General features: G+C 50.2%; 1 protein-coding gene and 1 non-coding gene across 5 annotated transcripts; one reads left to right on the top strand and one right to left on the bottom strand.

Moving 5' to 3' along the window:
* Positions 1 to 13: 13 nt before the first annotated feature.
* On the top strand, positions 14 to 86 carry TRNAR-ACG (transfer RNA arginine (anticodon ACG)). The gene has a single exon. It is a non-coding gene; the product is annotated as a tRNA-Arg (tRNA).
* Positions 87 to 2,002: 1,916 nt separating this feature from the next.
* HAUS4 (HAUS augmin like complex subunit 4) lies at positions 2,003 to 18,446 on the bottom strand. Of its 4 annotated transcripts, none has more exons than XM_035137132.2 (10): positions 18,360 to 18,446; positions 15,756 to 15,828; positions 15,388 to 15,530; positions 13,652 to 13,768; positions 7,890 to 8,030; positions 6,174 to 6,270; positions 5,617 to 5,762; positions 4,487 to 4,617; positions 3,364 to 3,432; positions 2,003 to 2,263 (listed from the first exon to the last, which is right to left on the bottom strand). In XM_035137132.2, exons 2-10 carry the CDS (start codon positions 15,802 to 15,804, stop codon positions 2,086 to 2,088), a joined length of 1,071 nt encoding a protein of 356 aa, XP_034993023.1. In that variant the 5' UTR covers positions 15,805 to 15,828; positions 18,360 to 18,446; the 3' UTR covers positions 2,003 to 2,085. The 4 variants fall into 4 exon arrangements, with proteins under 4 accessions (XP_034993023.1, XP_034993025.1, XP_034993024.1 ...); XM_035137134.2 differs by having other exon boundaries at positions 18,350 to 18,446; XM_035137133.2 differs by lacking the exon at positions 18,360 to 18,446 and adding an exon at positions 18,201 to 18,341.
* Between the last annotated feature and the right edge of the window lie 214 nt (positions 18,447 to 18,660).

The raw sequence follows: 18,660 nt of genomic DNA on the forward strand, positions 1-18,660 counted from the left end.
CCAAAACGTCCAAGGGCCAGTGGCGCAATGGATAACGCGTCTGACTACGGATCAGAAGATTCTAGGTTCGACTCCTGGCTGGCTCGGAAAGGACGTAATTTTGCCCCCACCACCCAAAAAAGACAAAAGAATTATAAAATTGTAACTAGATAATATTATTGCCATTTAGGCATTGGCGTTATTTTACATCTAGCCTCCGCCTCATACTGCAGGGGGAATCTGCAAAAAAATAAGCCTGCCCAAACGTGGCAGAAAGCTTTGCCCACAAATTATAAAAAAATATTTTCATATGAACCCATTAGCTTTGAGCAATATTTAAATACATCAGGAAAAGTCCTATTTTTTCACATTGGGCTTAAGCAATTGAATATTTCCTTACATCATATTTGCATTTTAAATTCCCAAGCAATGAATATTTGCTTGCAAACCTAAGAAACCCTTTAGCTACTACTGGGACCAAGATAGGAAGCTGGTTTTCTTTTATGCAGTTAAATATGGGCTTCTGGCAGAATGCCCTTATTTGTTTTTCCTAAATAATGCAGTAGCTGAGCACATCATCATTGAAAAGGCATCCCTTCTTCTCGCCTTCAAGAGGTATTTTTTAAATGCATCAAAGTTAGCCTCTTCAATAAGCAATAACGCTTTTAAAAATAATCAAAAACATCAAGCAACAAATAGCAACCATTACAAAGTTAATTAATTGAAGTTGTCCAAGATATACTGAAAAATACTGGAGGTGTCTTCTTTTTAAATCCCTTTATACCAACAGCAGTCTCTTTTTAATTTCTGCCTGCTAAAAATTTTTCACAAGTGTGTCACACTTTATGGCTGTTTAGTAACTCAAAATATAGCCGGAAAACCTGCTATCCACAAAATAAAAATAAAATAGAAAAATTCCTTCCAGTAGCACCTTAGAAACCAACTAAGTTTGCCATTGGTGTGAGCTTTCGTGTGCATGCACACTTCTTCAGATACCACAGGAATCCACAGGTCTGGAAGCAGATAGATAGATAGATAGATAGATAGATAGATAGATAGATAGATAGACAGACAGACAGATATTCATGTATTGTATTCATAATTCAGTTGAATATTATATTTATACGTGTCTTTGAAGCCAACTGGCTCCCACGGAAGCTTAAAATTACAGCCCAAACAGAAGCAGAACAATTTATTTTGGGTACAGTATCTGGAGATGTTTAAGGCTGTATTTCCAGGTTCTTTCTCCAGCAGGATGCGCTGCAGATGGAACTTGGGAGCTGGTCAAGATGCCAAGCCACAAAAGCCATCCTTCCACTTATCTGCACATTTCACAAAGTAAGAAAGCACGGGGACAAACAGTTGCAGGGTGTGTGGTTTTTTTTTTGCTTTTGGGTAAAGAGCAAGCCAGGAAAAGCCACAGGGACAACCACAACAACTGCCGGTGTGATTCATTTGCTCTAATTAACAAAAGGTTTGCAGACTTCACCAACACGATGTGCAAATCTGGTCATTATGGAATATGTAAGTGCAACCTTTTCTTCTGGGAAATGCTAATGTTTTAGGTAAAGGGACCCCTGACGATTAGGTCCAGTCGTGACCGACTCTGGGGTTGCGCGCTCATCTCGCATTATTGGCCGAGGGAGCCAGCGTATAGCTTCCAGGTCATGTGGCCAGCATGACAAAGCCGCTTCTGGCAAACCAGAGCAGCACATGGAAACGCCGTTTACCTTCCCGCTGTAGCGGTTCCTATTTATCTACTTGCATTTTGACGTGCTTTCGAACTGCTAGGTTGGCAGGAGCTGGGACCGAGCAACGGGAGCTCACCCCGTCACAGGGATTCGAGCCGCCGACCTTCTGATCAGCAAGCCCTAGGCTCAGTGGTTTAACCACAGCGCCACCTGGGTCCCTCTGCTAATGTTTTAGTGAGAAATACCGCGAGAAATCCAGCAGGGGAGAAAAGCAGGACCCATGTGTCTATCCATTAGAGGGAAAGCAATAGAGACATGTGAAGCCAGCCAGCCTTTCCTCCATACTTTATTGTACAAAACAGTCGTTACACACTAAACGGATCAATATTCAACCAGTCCGTGGCCAAACAGGGCCTCAGTCTTTGCTGAATTCTCTCAGGGCCCAGCGCCTGTTCTCAATGATGGCTTGCAGCCGGGCATATTCCTTCACCAGTTCTTCGAACTCTGGGCCCAGTGTCTCATAGTTGGAGACGATTTTGCGAGAAGTGGCCAGGTCTTGCTCCTCTTGGCTTAGTGCTGTCTGCAGTTTGTCCCTAGGGGAAAAAAACGAAGAATGAAGGACTGGTATGTAGGACGAGCTTTTGCAAAATCTATGCAGAGACACACTTTTCTAGTCTCCTAGCAGCTACCCAACACCCAGCTTCATTCCAAATCCGTTCCTGTCCATCTGGAAAAAAGTCCGACTAGAGTCGTGTTACTGAGAAGGTACTTCCTTGCCTTTGGCCTATCTCCACAGGTAGCTGAAAGAAGCCTCTTCAGTGTTATCTCCTTGTGCCCTCCAAGCCTCAAGAACAAAGACCATTCCTTATATTTCTGGTATGGCATATTGGTTAGAGCATGGTTGCCAATCCAGTGCCCGCGGGCACCAGGGTACCCGCAAAGACTACCTTCTCAGCCTAGCCTGCCTCACAGGGTTGTCCTCCTTGGAGGAAAGGAGGGATAGAAACATAATGGTACTCAGGCTGTGAGTACTATTGCTTTTGTCAAAGCCAAAAATGGCACCACACACACAGAGAAATGGGACGTACAGTACTGTATTGGCAGGCCTGGGGAACCCCGAGGTGTACAAAAAAACAACAACAACCCCCAACTAGAATGAAGACTAAGAATGTTCAGAGTACTGGCTGACCTTGGGAGGTAGGGTATGGAGGAAGAAAGAGAATGAACAGAAAGCCAGCCAGGAGGAAGAATGGAGGGGATCAGATGGAATACTGAACAGCAACATTTTTGTTGCTGGTCCCAGTTCTCCAATTCTCTATGTAGGGCTGGACAGAGACCACAAACAAGCAAGTTTCCTGCATTGCAGGGGTTGGACTAGATGACCCTTTAGGTCCCTCCTGAGACTACAGTTCTGTGATTCAATAAGATCTTGGCATTACCCCCTAGTGCAGATGCAAAGTCAGCAAAAGCTCTGCAGCACAACTCGTCGTGACTTAGGGTACCTCAGAGATTTTTAAAAATAAATAAATAAAAGGGAGATGCCTGCCAACAAAACACCATTTGCTGGTAATCACCTTCCAGCTGCTATCTGTATTCACACCTGCCACAGCAGTGGGACCCACGGGAGTCTCCGTGTTTAGCTTTACGGCCATAAATAAAGACTGGCCGCTCCAACTCACTCTCTCTCTCTTACCTCATCATCCGATGCACATCCACTTTCTCAGGTGTGTAGGTGTCCAAAAGGATGCTCAGCTCCTCGAGCCTGTAGCAGACAGAATTATTTGGAGGAGCAGGATTGACAGACACTAGAGTCCTCTTCCTATAACGCCGTACGGCTTCTGCTCTGCCCCTCACTCACAGATGACCGCAACACTCCGAACCGCTGAGCTGTACCCAACTTCCTACTCAGAAAAGGCCTACTCAAATTAACAAACCCGAGTTAGTCATGTCCCTTCGTTTCAAAGGGTCTGTTGCAAGTTCGACCAGCATTATGTGCAAACCAAAGTTTCAAAGCGTCTCCTGGATTCTAATTCTCTCTTGGGAACTACAGAAAACCTCCCTTTAGGGACATAATGACTTGCTACCCTATGACAGACACCCCAGGTTGGATACAAGGCGGATCTCTAAACCATATTCACCAGATAGATCTGATCTGGGTGAGTGTAGGAAGTTGCCTTACACCGAGTCAGACCATTGGTCAATCAGGCTCCATATTGTCTGCACTGACCGGCAGTGGATTTTCAGGCAGGGTTCTCCCCGCACCCTACCCAGAGACGCCACCTTACTTTACCATTCAGAGAGTCTTTAATGATCACAGCAAAAGAAAAAAGCAGCCATTCTCGGAATGAAGGTGCTCCCAGTTAAGGTTTCCACCCACTTTCCGCCTAGTCACTTCTGCACCTTGCAACCTGATCTCGCAACCAATGTGCTTTTTGTGTATCCAACTTATCTGCTCTACGTGACCTTGGACTGATAGGCTGGACACTTTCCAGTGAGAGAGTCTGTTTAGCTCAGACTCTCTCTTCTAGTTCTTCTTCATTTTGCTGTCCACCCCCCGGTTTTTCCCAACTTTTGTCTTTAGAACTATGCCCCTCAGCAAACCACTGTTCTAAGTCTATACTGCTCCACAGCTCCTGGGAAGCTTCAGGGTCCTGGTCAGGAGCAGGGGGAGGGGGAGGCTCCCACCATTCCTCATCAGAGCAGTACTCCTCAGCCTGGTCTCTGACACGGGGTGAAATCTAAACCATCTTTCGTTTCATCCCCAGCCTTGCAAGCAATCTCTGACCTGGCATGAACAGACACAGCCAAGGCCTCACCGTATCTTGAAGAACATGGCATTGCACTTGGTCTCTAGGTACTGGGTGTTGAAATAGTCGAGTTCAGACTGAGCGTTAAGGCGGAGCTCACGGGCCAAGCGTTTCAGTATGGCCAAGCAGCGTAACAAGACCTGCGGCGCATGGGAGAGTGAAATTAGTGCTTAATCGATTAATCACTTTCTCGGCGGCTTACAAAGCTTTAAAGACATAGGGCTGGGCTGGGCTGAACCCTGATCAGAGCATTGAAATTAATGGACCTAACTTAAGTCATGACGTATACAGGCAGAAGCAAGTTGTGAATGAAAATGTCCGGCTTGTTTTCATCAGACAAAAATGAAGTGCCTCTGTTTGATAGACAGGGTGTAAATATGCATATTTAGGAAACGATAAAGCGCAATGTTATCTGGCAGAGGCATTGATTCATTTTAAAGATTTGCTGTAGGGCTAGCAACACATTTATTTCCAGGTTATTTAATATTTACCTAGTTACAATTTATTCAAGAGAAACAGGGTATTTTGCACAGTGGCGGAGCTCCATGCTCCGGCACCGGGGGCGGGGCTGGCACCCGTTCTGGGGGCAGGGCGCGCCTGCCGGAGGGGTGTGATACACATTGCGGGGGAGGGGTGGGTGCCCGCAATGGTGCCCCTTGGAGCCCGCTGCTCGGGGCGGCCTGCCCCTACCGCCTCTATCTTCCTACGCCCCTGATTTTGCACTTAAAAAAAATAAATCAAAGCAGTCGGTGGTCTCCAACATTTTTGGAATACTCAGAAAAAATATTGGACTCATTGAAACATTCTGATTTTTTTTAACAAGGTGCTCCACTTACACAACAAGACTTTGCTTTCCTCTCCTCTCCCCATGTCCCCCCAAAATCTGTCCCAGGGTGTCCCCTGTCCTTCAGGGGCAAATTTTGAGAGGGGGTGAGCACAAGGGAGAGGAAGGAAAATATTGCTTTTAACTATGTTATCAATTTAATCCTCCCCGCGACAAACACACAAAATGTGTTTTAAACTGTGCAAGCTGAAGGAATTTTCCCCCTTATTTGCACCATTTTCTTGGCAAAGCGTGCACGGAGGCTTCTGGCATGCCCACAGCACACACTGGCAGACTTCCCTCCTCCAGCTGTTACCTGGGGATAGGCGGCTTTCTGCTGCTCCAGCAACCCCACCAGTTCCTGGTGCCGAGCCTGGCTTTCTCGCAGACGCTGCTTCTCTGCAGCCAAGCACTCTGCCAAGGTCCCCAGCATTGCTGCCCGTGCAACGTCTCCAGCGCCATCTGAGAAGAAGAGAGGTCAGGTCAACAGGCATCCTTAAATCTCCTGGAATTGCCATGGGCTTCCCACACACACACCTGCAGGGGGCTCCCCCCTATTTGTATTACAAGTATTTGTACCCCACTCTTCAGCCAAAAAGGCTCCCGGAGCAGTTGGCACACAATCCATTAAAACTAAACGGTCCCTGCTGCACATAGGCCTACAAACTAGAAAACACGACACACAAGGGAGAGGGGACAGGGAGGGAAGAGGGGGAAAGCAAACTTAGGCAACGCTTCTTCCGATAATGACCAGCTGGCGCAGAAACAGCTCAAGGGCAGAAGGCGCCCGCTGGAGCCGATGTCTCGGCAAAGCCTGATGGAACAAGAAACCCTCTCCTGTGAGGCAGCCCAGGGGGAAGAACGGCATCTCACCACTCTCAGGGAGGTAGTAACCGAGCACGGCAAGGCATTTGGACTTAAGGCGTTTCTCCAGTTCCGCAGGGAGGTGTTTTCGCATTTGCTCCAGCTCCTGTGGCAAAGTGCAGAAAAGAGAGGTACTATAAATGTGAATGAGCTTAACTGTCGCCGGGGATTTTTCCAAGAGTGCTTTCAGGTAGCGTTGGGCAAATTGGATCTGTACATCAAACACTCGCAAGCCATGTCGACTGAAGTAACAGGGAGAGAGGAGATAAAAGCCCCTAAAGGACCATCCCCTCATGCAGTGACCATACTACTACTACTAATAGTAACACAGTGGTGCCTCGGCTTAAGTACACAATTGGTTCCGGAAGTCTGTACTTAACCTGAAGCGTACTTAACCTGAAGCGTACTTAACCTGAAGTGAACTTTCCCATTGAAAGGAATGGAAAGTGGATTAATCCGTTCCAGACAGGTCCGCGGAGTACTTAAACTGAAAGTACTCAAACCGAAGCGTACTTAAACCGAGGTATGACTGTAATTTATTATTTATACCCCGCCTATCTGGCTGGGTTTCCCCAGCCACTCTGGGCAGCTCCCAATAGAATATTTAAAAAGCAATAAAATATCAAATATTTAAAATTTCCCTAAACAGGGCTGCCTTCAGATGTCTTCTAAAGGTCAAGATAGTTGTTTATTTCCTTGACATCCAGTGGGAGGGTGTTCCACAGGATGGGCGCCGCCACCGAGAAGGCCCTCTTCCTGGTTCCCTGTAACCTCACTTCTCGCAACGAGGGAACTGCCAGAAGGCCCTCGGCGGTGGACTCAGTGTCCGGGCTAAATGATGGGGTGGAGACACTCCTTCAGGTATACAGGACCGAGGCCTTTTAGGGCTTTAAAGGTCAGCACCAACACTTTGAATTGTGCTCGGAAAAGTCCTGGGAGCCAATGTAGGTCTTTCAGGACCGGTGTTACATGGTCCCGACGGCCACTCCCAGTCACCGGACTAGCTGTCGCATTCTGGATTAATTGTAGTTTCTGGGTCACCTTCAAAGGCAGCCCCACATAGAGCACATTGCAGTAGTCCAAGCGGGAACTAACTAGAGCATGCACCACTCCAGACTAGTAGGTCTTTCTTTCTTGAAAAATAGCTTCACTCACACCTAGTTTGGTGATAAAAACATGGATTGTGGGGGTGGGAGGGAATACCACCATTTTTAATTTCACAAAGGCACTAAGAACTCCCTTACTAAGCTAAGATTTCCAGGGTTCATTGAGAGGAAACGTGGCAAGTTAAGCCATGTTTTTTTCTGGTAAAGACGCACCTTTTGGGGGAGGTGGGGGTTTCACGTTGGCCCAGGACACAGACAGGATCTCTCATATATTAGCCCCTGCCCTACAGATGAATCTTCACCAGGCACCCCCAAACTCACCCCTCCAGATGTTTTGGGACTACAATTCCCATCACCCCTGACCACTGGTCCTGTTAGCTAGGGATGATGGGAGTCCCAAAACATCTGGAGGGCCAAGTTTGGGGGTGCCTGATCTTCACCATGCCCATTAAGCCTACCTTGAACAGGAGGGAAAGGCCAGTTGGGGAATAACACACCCTCTTCCTGCAGTAAATTATAAGTTTCGTAATGGGATCTAAAAACGAAGGATCGGGCCTCTACGCTTGGGCCTCTCAACAGGTCTACTTGTTGGGAATTCTCCTGCTTATGCCCATCTTACTTGGTTAGGGGGAAGAAGCTCCTGTAGATCAGAGGCCTCCAAACCCAAAAGAGACGGTTGTGTGTCTTGCAGAGAAGGGCCGAGATCAAGCATCCGTTTCAGCTCAGCTACCGAAAGCTGCTGCTCCAGGACCTCAAGGAACTGAGGGACAGGAATGAAAGAGGTTGGGGGAAGGGAAGCAAATCCCCCCCACACAAAGCCTCTCATCAGCCTCGCCAGACCTTCCACACACACAAGGCTTTTCTCTGAAGCTTGCATAACACCATCACATTTCACTGTTTCAAGGCTTGATGTTCCCGTTTATCACCCCATGTTTCTTTCCCCGACAAGAAGCAGCCAGGAGTTGACCTGCTCCTCTAAACGGCCAGAATCTACACAGACAAAACTTCATTATAAGAACAGTAGGTTTAAGAACATGGGCTTGAGCTTGCTTCTCTTTTCCTCTCTCTTCCATCCCATTTTCCTCATGGGTCATGGGTTTCTTAGATAGTAGACTGGCAAGATCATCTTAGTACTCATTTCTGTAAGCTACCAGAGTCTTTCTGGCTAAAGGGCACGGTGTAAATGCCTTAAACAAACAAACCAAGATCTCTGAAATATACTCGGAGTCAAGAGTGAATTTCATGCTCTTTATTCAGCTCATAGTCATCAAGGAGGAGAAGAGAAGACGAATGGCTCTTTTCCCCAAACCGTCTGCTTATATACATTATTTACACAATGGGCCTTGCGTGATTGGCTACTTCAGGGCTACACCTGTGGGCCAATTATATTGTGGATTGACTTCTGCCTGCAGCCTGATTGGCTGCTCCTACAGGCCAATCAGGTAGCAGATTCACTTCTGCCAGCCGCCTGATTGGCTGCTCCAGCAGGCCAATCAGGTTGCGGATTCACTTCCACCTGGAGTTGGATTGGGTAGCTCCCGCTGATTCTGAATCCTATTGTTCTAGGATTCAGCTCAGTACATAACACCCCTCCCCTCTAAGTTCCAGTCCTGCCCAGGAAGTTGCATTCGTAGTCCCCAAGGTCTGCTGGCCGCCTCCGTGTGCGTTGTGGCCTGGGGTGTTCCTTGGTCAGGGGTTCTGGTTCTGGCTCGTGTTCCGAGGCTGCTGGCTGTGCCAGGGCTGTCTGGTCTGGCGCCACTGAACCACTAGGTTGTAGCTCTGGTTCCGGTGTCCTTCCAGCCTCGGGGCGCCCCTCTGTGCCTACTGCTTCTGCTTCCCCTGCCCACCCCTCTCGCTCTACAGGCCTCACTGCCCTGCTGTCCCCTTGGGACCCCTCTGTCCCGCTCTCCTCCCGGGTTCCTCCTGGGAATCGTCGCCGTAGCTGGTCGCAGTGGCGGCGCCAACATTGCCCCCCTTCCGTTAGTACCTCGTACGACACGGGACCGGTCACCTTGGTGACTGTGGCGGGTACCCATGCTGGGCCTGCCCCAAAATTCTTTGCATACACTGGGTCCTGGGCCACAAATGTCCGGGGGTTCCTGCCTTTCCCCACCACTACCTCATCCTGAGCTCTGTCGGGGTGAAGTCGGTCCAGTCTAGTTGCAAGGCGCCGGCCCATTAGTAATTCAGCTGGGCTCCGGCCCGTCGTTGTGCTTGGGGTGCTGTGCTGTGCTAGAAGAAATGCGGCAAGGCGGTATTCCCAGTCCCCTTGTGTCATGCGGCGGAGGCTGTCCTTGGTGGTCCGCACCATGCGCTCCGCTTGGCCATTGGTGGCAGGGTGGAATGGTGCTGAGCGGATGTGGCGGATGGCGTTCTGCGCTGTGAAGGTCTGGAACTCCTCTGACGTGAATGCGGTTCCATTGTCCGAGACGAGGGTGTCAGGGAGCCCGTGGGTCGCAAACAGCTTACGTAGTACCCGGATGGCCGCCGCCGTAGAAGTGGATGGTACCAGTGCGACCTCCAGCCATTTGGTGTAGGAATCCACCACTATGAAGAATGTTTTTCCCTGGAAGGGGCCAGCGAAGTCCACGTGCAAGCGTGACCATGGATGTCGGGCGGACTCCCAGGGCTGGACTGGGGCCCTTGGGGGATCCGGGCGGGATTCTTGGCAGGTCTGGCAGTGTTGGACCCAGGCCTCTATCTCTCTGTCAATCCCCGGCCACCACACATAACTCCTGGCAAGGGCCTTCATCCTCACTACCCCTGGGTGTGTCTCGTGTAGGGCTGTGAGGACCCTTTTGCGGAGGGGCTGGGGAACAACAACCCTGCTTCCCCATAACAGGCACCCCTTGTGGGCCGACAGTTCATGTTTGCGGTTTGTGTAGCCAGCGAATTCTGGCCCGGGGCTGCTGCTGGGCCATCCTCGCCACACCCAGTCCAGGACCCGGGAGATGACCCTATCTTTTGTGGAATGGTGCGCAACTTCTTGTGCCTGAATGGGTCGGTCGGGAAGCAGCTCCAGGGTCATAACCTCTTGCGCAGGTGCTGGGTCGGGGCCTGTTTCTGGTAGTGGTAGCCTGCTGAGGGCGTCTGCGTGGCCCATCGCCTTCCCAGGGCGGTGGATTAGTGCATACTGGTAGCCGGCAAGGAAAATTGACCACCTGAGGACACGTGGAGACAACACTTGGGGGGTCTGCTTCTCAGGAGCAAACAGGCCAAGCAACGGCTTGTGGTCAGTCACTATGGTAAAGGGCCGCCCGTACAAGAAATCATGGAATTTTTTTACGCCCTTCACGATTGCCAGACCCTCCTTGTCAATCTGTGAGTAGTTTTGTTCGGCTGCAGCAAGCGTCTGGGAGAAGTATGCCACCGGCACCTCTCTTCCATCCGGGAGTTGGTGTCCCAGGACAGCGCCGATGCCATAGGGAGAGGCGTCACATGCCAGCACCACTGGCAGCCTCTCGTCGAAGTGTGCTAAGACCGAGTTCGAGACGAGCAAGTCCTTGACTGCCTGGAATGCGGCCCTTTGTCGCTGGCCCCACACCCAAGGGGCCCTTTTATCTAGGAGTCTGTGTAGGGGCTCCGCTACCGCTGCCTTATGGGGAAGGAAGGCATGGTAAAAGTTCAATAGTCCCAAGAATGATTGAAGTTCGGGCTTGCTCTTGGGCGCTGGGGCCTCACAAATGGCCCGTACCTTGTCACCGGTTGGATGGACCCCTTCTGCGTCCACCTTAAATCCCAGAAAGTCCACCTGCGGCACTCCCAGTAAACACTTTTCCCGCTTCACCTTGAGGCCCGCCGTCTGGAAACGGTGCAGGACGGAGCGGAGGCGGTCCTCAAATTCCTCTGGTGTGGGCCCGGCGATCAGTACATCATCGAAGAAGGGGGTGACGCCAGGAATCCCTTTAAGGAGAGAGTCCATTAGATTCTGGAATATGCCTGGTGCCACGCTAACGCCAAATTGCAGCCGCTTAACTCTGAATGCCCCTCTGTGCGTCACAATCGTCTGAGCCTCTGCTGTGGCTTCGTCCACTGGCAACTGTTGATACGCTTGGGCCAAGTCCAGTTTGCCAAAGATTTTTGACCCAGCCAGGGTGGCGAGGACATGGCTGACCACTGGCACTGGGTATGCATGGGCCGTGAGAGCCTTGTTTATGGTGCATTTGTAGTCTGCACAGATGCGGACCGAACCGTTAGGCTTGACGGGTGTGACAATTGGAGTTTCCCAGGGGGCGTTGGGCACCGGCTCCAGTACTCCTTGCTCCACGAGCCGGTCCAATTCCTCGTCTATGCGGGGTTTCAGGGCGAACGGGACCCGGCGGGCCTTGTGCCTGATGGGTCGTACAGCGGGGTCTAGCTGTAGGGCAATGGGGGGTCCTGTATATCGTCCCAATGCCCCATCGAAAACCCCTGGAAACTCTTTGCATATGGCGTCCACGTCCACTTGTAAGCTAGTGCGGTTCACCCCGGTAACGGCTAGCCCCAGAGGTCCAAACCATGCCAGTCCCAGTAAGCTAACGTAGGGGCCCTTAACTACCAGCAAGTCCAATTGTTGCTTTCGCCCTCGATATTGCACCCTGAAGGTCCCCACCCCCATAGTAGGGACCTTACGTTTCTGGAAGTCCCGGAGGGTGAATGGGGCCGGCCTTAGTTTGGGACCCCCATTAGGGCACAGTTCCCTTAATGTTCGGGCCGAGATTATGGATAGAGTTGAACCCGTGTCCAGCTCCATGCGGCATGGGGCTCCCTCTATCTGTACCTCTATATAAATTTTCTCTGTGCTGGGATGGGGCAACTGGAATACCTGGTAGTCCGTGATCTCCGTCGAATTGCCTTGGTGCATGGTGCCGTGTGACCTGGGGCTCCTGGGTCGGTCATCTGATGCTTGTCGACGGGTGAGTCGAGCCCGACACACCCGGGCGATGTGTCCCAATTTTCTGCACTGCCTGCACTCTGCGTTGCGGAAACGACAGGTCCTCCTCTCGTGGTTCTCCCCGCAGCTTGCACAGTTCCCTCCTTCTCGTCGAGGCTGCTGTGGTGTGTGTGCTGCTTGAGTGCGCCGCTGTACTCGGTGTACTTCCTCCCTGTCAGATTCGGATTCGTCGGTGAGGTCTTCGTGGTAGACCCTCGGTTGGGATGGCGGGGACGGTCGTGCCTCTTGCGTTGACCTCTCGGCGGCTTCGGTTGCCAGGGCTTCCTCCAGAGCAATCTGGAACGTGAGGTCTTTTTTGGCGTAGAGGCGTCGTTGCAACATCTCGTCCCTCAGGCCACCGACGAGGCCGTCACGAAGCATGTTCTCCAATTCTGAGAAGTTGCATAACCGGGCGGCTTGGCGGAGGGAGGTCACAAACCCAGTTATGGTTTCCCCCGGGGCTTGCCGCTTTGCATAGAAGGCATTTCGGCAAGCTACCACCGAGGGCTGTGGTGAGAAGTGCTCCTTCAGCCGTTCCATTATTGTTTTGTAAGAGACGGTAGCGACATCTCTAGGTGCAAGGAGAGCCCGGGCAATTTCAAACGTCTCCTCTCCACAGACGCTGAAGAATGTTGCCCTCTTCATGGCATCGTTGGTGACTTCTTTCGCTTGCAGGAGGAAGTTGAAACGGGCGGCGTACCCTTCCCAGTCTCCTGATGCTGGTTTGAATGGCGAGAAGCTGCTGTCGGTTGCCATTCTGGGTTCCTTGGGTCCTGGAGCTGAAGCCTGGATGCACGGTGCGATGCAGCGGTGCAGCAGGTGGCGGTGCTGCGGTGCAGTGCGTGGTGGCGGTCAGCTCAGCAGGATCCCATCCTCGTCGCCAGTGAAATATACTCGGAGTCAAGAGTGAATTTCATGCTCTTTATTCAGCTCATAGTCATCAAGGAGGAGAAGAGAAGACGAATGGCTCTTTTCCCCAAACCGTCTGCTTATATACATTATTTACACAATGGGCCTTGCGTGATTGGCTACTTCAGGGCTACACCTGTGGGCCAATTATATTGTGGATTGACTTCTGCCTGCAGCCTGATTGGCTGCTCCTACAGGCCAATCAGGTAGCAGATTCACTTCTGCCAGCCGCCTGATTGGCTGCTCCAGCAGGCCAATCAGGTTGCGGATTCACTTCCACCTGGAGTTGGATTGGGTAGCTCCCGCTGATTCTGAATCCTATTGTTCTAGGATTCAGCTCAGTACATAACAATCTCGCTGTCTGTTTCTGAGCCTTGTTAGAGCGCTCCAGGAACCCACTTCAAAAGCCGACTATAAGCACACCATTTTTCTTCAGTGATGCTTATTGCCAAACGCTTTAACCAGCCTTTCTCAAAGCTCTGCCTACTTCCAGATTCCTACTGACAGCCCTCACTCACCCTCCAATTCCCCCCCACACACTTTTTCCCTTCAAGCATTACTTTTTGGTCCCGTGGAGACAGGCCAGTTCCCAGTTCCCTTAGCGCCTCCTGCAGAAGCCGGTGGACCACTTCCCATTTCAACCAGTTTCCTCGGCACCGCTGCAATTCCTTTCTTGCCTACGAAAGAGGAAATGTGTGGCCATTGGGGGGGGGGCAGAAGAGAGAGACAGCAGTGAGGATACCTCCTTCATAATAAAATAAACACACTCTTACAGTCTTAATGTACAAATCCTACATTAGGCAATGGAGGAGGACCAATGCAGCTCAGAGGAAAGCCAAATCATGCAACCTGAATTCTATTCTTCTTCTTCTTCTTCTTCTTCTTCTTCTTCTTCTTCTTCTTCTTCTTCTTCTTCTTCTTTGGTGATCACTTGTAGCCGAGTAAGATTGTCTTCCATAAACATGATTTTAACAATGGGTCCCTAAGTGACTGTGGAGGCCAATTCTGGATCCACACGTCCTTCCACAGTGGGGACATTGGTTTCCAGGCGGGAGTTGATCACGGTGTGGATTTGCCGAGTGTGCCTTCCTCCTAGCACGTTTCTCCCTTGCGTCCTGAGATCGAGTTTCATCAAAGCCCATGACACCTTTGGTAAAGGCTGTTCTCCAACTGGAGCGCTCGCAGGCCAGTGTTTCCTAGTTTTCAGTGTTTATACTACATTTTTAAAGATTTGACTTGAGACAGTCTTTAAACCTCTTTTGTTGACCACCAGCATTACGCTTTCCATTTTTAAGTTCGGAATAGAGTAGTTGCTTTGGAAGACGATCACCAGGCATCTGCACAACATGACCAGTCCAATGAAGTTGATGTTGAAGAATCATTGCTTCAACACTGGTGATCTTTGCTTCTTCCAGTACATGGGCATTAGTTTGCCTGTCTTCCCAAGTGATGTGGATCCTAAAAAGGGCTGCTCAGTCATGGATACAGCTGCCGAGCTGCTCAACTGCCTCATTCCTTGAGTCAGAACGACTGAATCTGTATCCACCGCCCATGTGCCGGTCTATGACAAGGGGCTTCCAGATTTCACGATCCTGCCCCCGTTACCATTTGCCGATTTCCATGGGACTTTTGGGGTTTGGGTTGGGTTTTTGGAAGACGCCTGTGCGTGATTTTGTTTTATGTGTGTAGATCAGTGCACGCTGACCAGTGCACAGTCTTCACAGTAGGGCTCTGTTCCGATGGCATGAAGTAGTCACGACAAACCAGTAGATTCCTATCTGCTGCAGCTGAATTCTATATAGGGCAGGGCAAACAGGTCACATGGGGATGGGCCACTGAGCCTTGCCATAATGGCTAGTAACCATCAGTAGCTGTTTCTTCCCTAAATTTGCCTAAACCTCTTTCATAGCCGTCCAAGTTGATAGCCATCATTGCTTCCCTGTGGGAGCGAGTTCTATAGTTTTAACTATTCACTGCATGAAGAAATACTTCTTTGTTTATCTGCCCTGAGGCGACCAAAACTGTGCACAGTATTCCAAATGCAGCTACACCATAGATTTGTACGAGGGCACTTTGCATAACAGCACAGCTGAGAGTCGGCATGTCAACACCCTGCCACTTTCAGGACTCACGTCTGTCGCCATCAACCCTGGAATCTTACCACGGCAGAGCCAGAAGGGACACCCTTCCGCCTAAAAATGAGAGGTCGGATTTGCAGTCTGGCGGTTTTTATTGTCCAACACGGCCGCATGGTCATGAAGCACAGAGTAGCCTGGATGAGACAACCTGCTCTTACCTCCTCCATTTGTTGTGCCAAGTGTACACTGAGCCCACTGGAGTCCATATGGCTGGTCAGGCCCAAAAGGAGGTTAGCCAAGCCAGGGTAGGCAGCCAGGTCCTCATCGGTGAGTGAGCAAGGGGGCAGGCAGCTCCCACAACCTGCGGGGACAGGAAATGGCAAAAGAGAGTAAAGCTCTGTGCCAGGAGCAGAGAACTTTTGTCCCTCCAGATGTTGCTGAACTACAAATCCCATCAGTTCTGGCAAGCATAGCCAATGGCCAGGGATAGTAGGCATTGTAGTTCAGCAGCATCTGGGGGGTTAAAGGTGCCCCCCACATTTGCTTTACACCTCAGTCTCCCCTCAGATAACCCCAGTGAAGTTACCTGGCTGCCGCAGCAACTGAACACCGACAGTCCCTAAGGCAGATGCCATTGGCCCTTTACCAGGGAAAATCAGCTAGAAAAGAAAAAGGTGAGATGAGAGCTGTTAGCAGGCATAAAGATAGACAGGTCCCTCGGGGGAAATATATACTTGCTGCCATACAGAAACAGCCCCTACTGTGCAGCAACAAGCAAACCTAGAAGCACAGCTGGTCTCTGGCATATCAGTGCTGGCTGAAGAAGGAATCTACATACCTCTGCCAGCCAGATAAGGATATGTAAAAGGTGTCAGCGGAAGGGAAGGTAATGAGTTTGTCTCACGCCAACTTTAGGAGATGCCTGTTGGAAGTGTGCCCCAACATATACATAGGCACTGCTATGGAGGCATCTACTCAAAGCTTCCTACACAGGAATACATAAACTCCTCCCCTCCATCACCCCCAATTTCAGGGAAGTCATGCTAATCCCTAAAGGAGATCCACACATATGCCAAACTCCAACCTGACACTCTGAGCTAAACTGAGGAAGACCCTTTTTGTTCTCTCCTTACGGAATCAGATAATTATCGAGTTAAACGGGACCTCAAGGCTCATCTAGTCCAACCCCTGCTTTAAAACCTCCAAGGAAGAAGAGTCCACAACCTCCAGAGGGAGACAGTCCCATTGTCAAAACAGCTCTTACTATCAGGAAGTTCTTCCCGATGTCAAGTTGGAATCTTCTTTCTTGTAACTTGAACCAAGTTGGTTTGGGTCCTAATCTCCGAAGCAAGAGAAAACAAGCTCCTCCAGGTGTAAGCCAGGTGTCCCCCATCTTATATTTGTGCAGCTGCTTCTTCCTGCCTAAGTGCAGAACCTGTAATTTGTCTCTATTGAAATTCACTTTGTGAGTTTGGGCCTGGCTCTCCAATCTGTTAGGGTCACCTTGAATCCCAATTCTCTCTTCAGCGGCACTGGCTACCCCTCCCTGTTTGGTGTCATCTGAAAATGAGCATACTAGGTCATGCTAACCTATAAGAAGCATCCTTGAACGTCTTCACAGAGATTGTGTGATCCTAAAGTAGATCTGTGTGTGATCCTAAAGTAGATTAATGAGGGTGAAAGAGGAGAGCGCAAAATATGGTCTGAAGCTCAACATCAAAAAAAACCCAAGATCATGGCCACTGGTCCCATCACCTCCTGGCAAATAGAAGGGGAAGAAATGGAGGCAGTGAGAGATTTCACCTTCTTGGGCTCCTTGATCACTGCAGATGGTGACAGCAGTCACAAAATTAAAAGACGCCTGCTTCTTGGGAGAAAAGCAATGACAAACCTAGACAGCATCTTAAAAAGCAGAGACATCACCTTGCTGACAAAGGTCCGTATAGTTAAAGCTATGGTTTTCCCAGTAGTGATGTATGGAAGTGAGAGCTGGACCATAAAGAAGGCTGATCGCCGAAGAATTGATGCTTTTGAATTGTGGTGCTGGAGGAGACTCTTGAGAGTCCCATGGACTGCAAGAAGATCAAACCTATCCATTCTTAAGGAAATCAGCCCTGAGTGCTCCCTGGAAGGACAGATCGTGAAGCTGAGGCTCCAATACTTTGGCCACCTCATAAGAAGAGAAGAATCCTTGGAAAAGACCCTGATGTTGGGAAAGATGGAGGGCACTAGGAGAAGGGGACGTCAGAGGACAAGATGGTTGGACAGTGTTCTCGAAGCTACGAACATGAGTTTGAACAAACTGCGGGAGGCAGTGCAAGACAGGAGTGCCTGGCGTGCTATGGTCCATGGGGTCACGAAGAGTCGGACACGACTAAACGACTAAACAACAACAAAAGTAGATCTACTTTAAGGCACCCCAGTTAATTGGTCCTCCTCTTGCTAATCCCACGGTAAGCACGAGGAAGGTGTCCTTCCCATTTGCTCTCCCTCAAGGGGTAGGACAAGTTGAGGGAGACATCACTAAATGCTGCTACAGCCAATCACACTGACCCAAAACCAGACTCTTCATCCCATTGCCCCAGAATGCAATGGGCCCACACCAAGCTAAACATCCCATCCTTTGCACAGATCCACCACTGCCATCACACGACATTTCCAGCCCTGTGCTTGAGGCAACTGGTCTTCAACTGGCAGGCCCAGGAGGCCGCAGCAGCAGCACTGCCACCATACAAAGATATGGCAGAGGAAAGAAATGGGTCCTCCCAATGCGTATAAATAGGATTTTAGGCGCTTCTTTCCAGGAGGGTCATTGCTTCCTGTGGGAAAAGCTCCACGGCCTTAAAAATCTGCTAGGCGGGCAGAAATTCAATTGGTGCAGTTTCCCTTTAAAACGAAGAGGGGAAGCTTCACCAGGTGAATGTCTGCCTGCCTGCCTGCCTGGTGCAAAACAGTCAAAAAGCATGTGCACCTTGCCATATATGGATTTTTTAAAAAAAAGTGTTAGCCCACAAACACCCCGCCTACTCACCCCAAAAGCCCATTTTCTTTGCAAAAAGTAAAAATTAGCATGAGGTAAACATCGAGGCACATCAATATGCCCACCACCAATTCCGCGCTCGTTTCTTTTTTAGGGGAAAAAGTGGGGGTTCTGCTAGTGACGTCACGAGAACCTTTCACCTATTCCCACCTTTTCTTTCTGCCCCTGAGGGCTCGATTTGCACGCGGCCAAAATAGGGCTTCCAACCGTCTCCCCCGCGCGCCCGGTAAAGCCAAAGTTCCGAGAGGAGGCGGAGCCACCTACTTGGGGCGCGCCTTAGAAACCGGAAGCCAATGAGGAGCGGCGAGAAGAAAAGGAAGGCGGGAGGTTGGTGTCAGAAAGGGCGGGACCTCGTCCGCTTATTTACAACCCGATTGGTCTGTGTCTGCAAACCGCCTTCGTTGGGCGCTTTTAATATTCATTCTGAATCTTAAGGCCTTCACCCGCTGGG

The sequence above is a fragment of the Zootoca vivipara genome, chromosome 13, assembly GCF_963506605.1.
Source record: "Zootoca vivipara chromosome 13, rZooViv1.1, whole genome shotgun sequence".
In the NCBI taxonomy this organism is placed as follows: domain Eukaryota; kingdom Metazoa; phylum Chordata; class Lepidosauria; order Squamata; family Lacertidae; genus Zootoca; species Zootoca vivipara.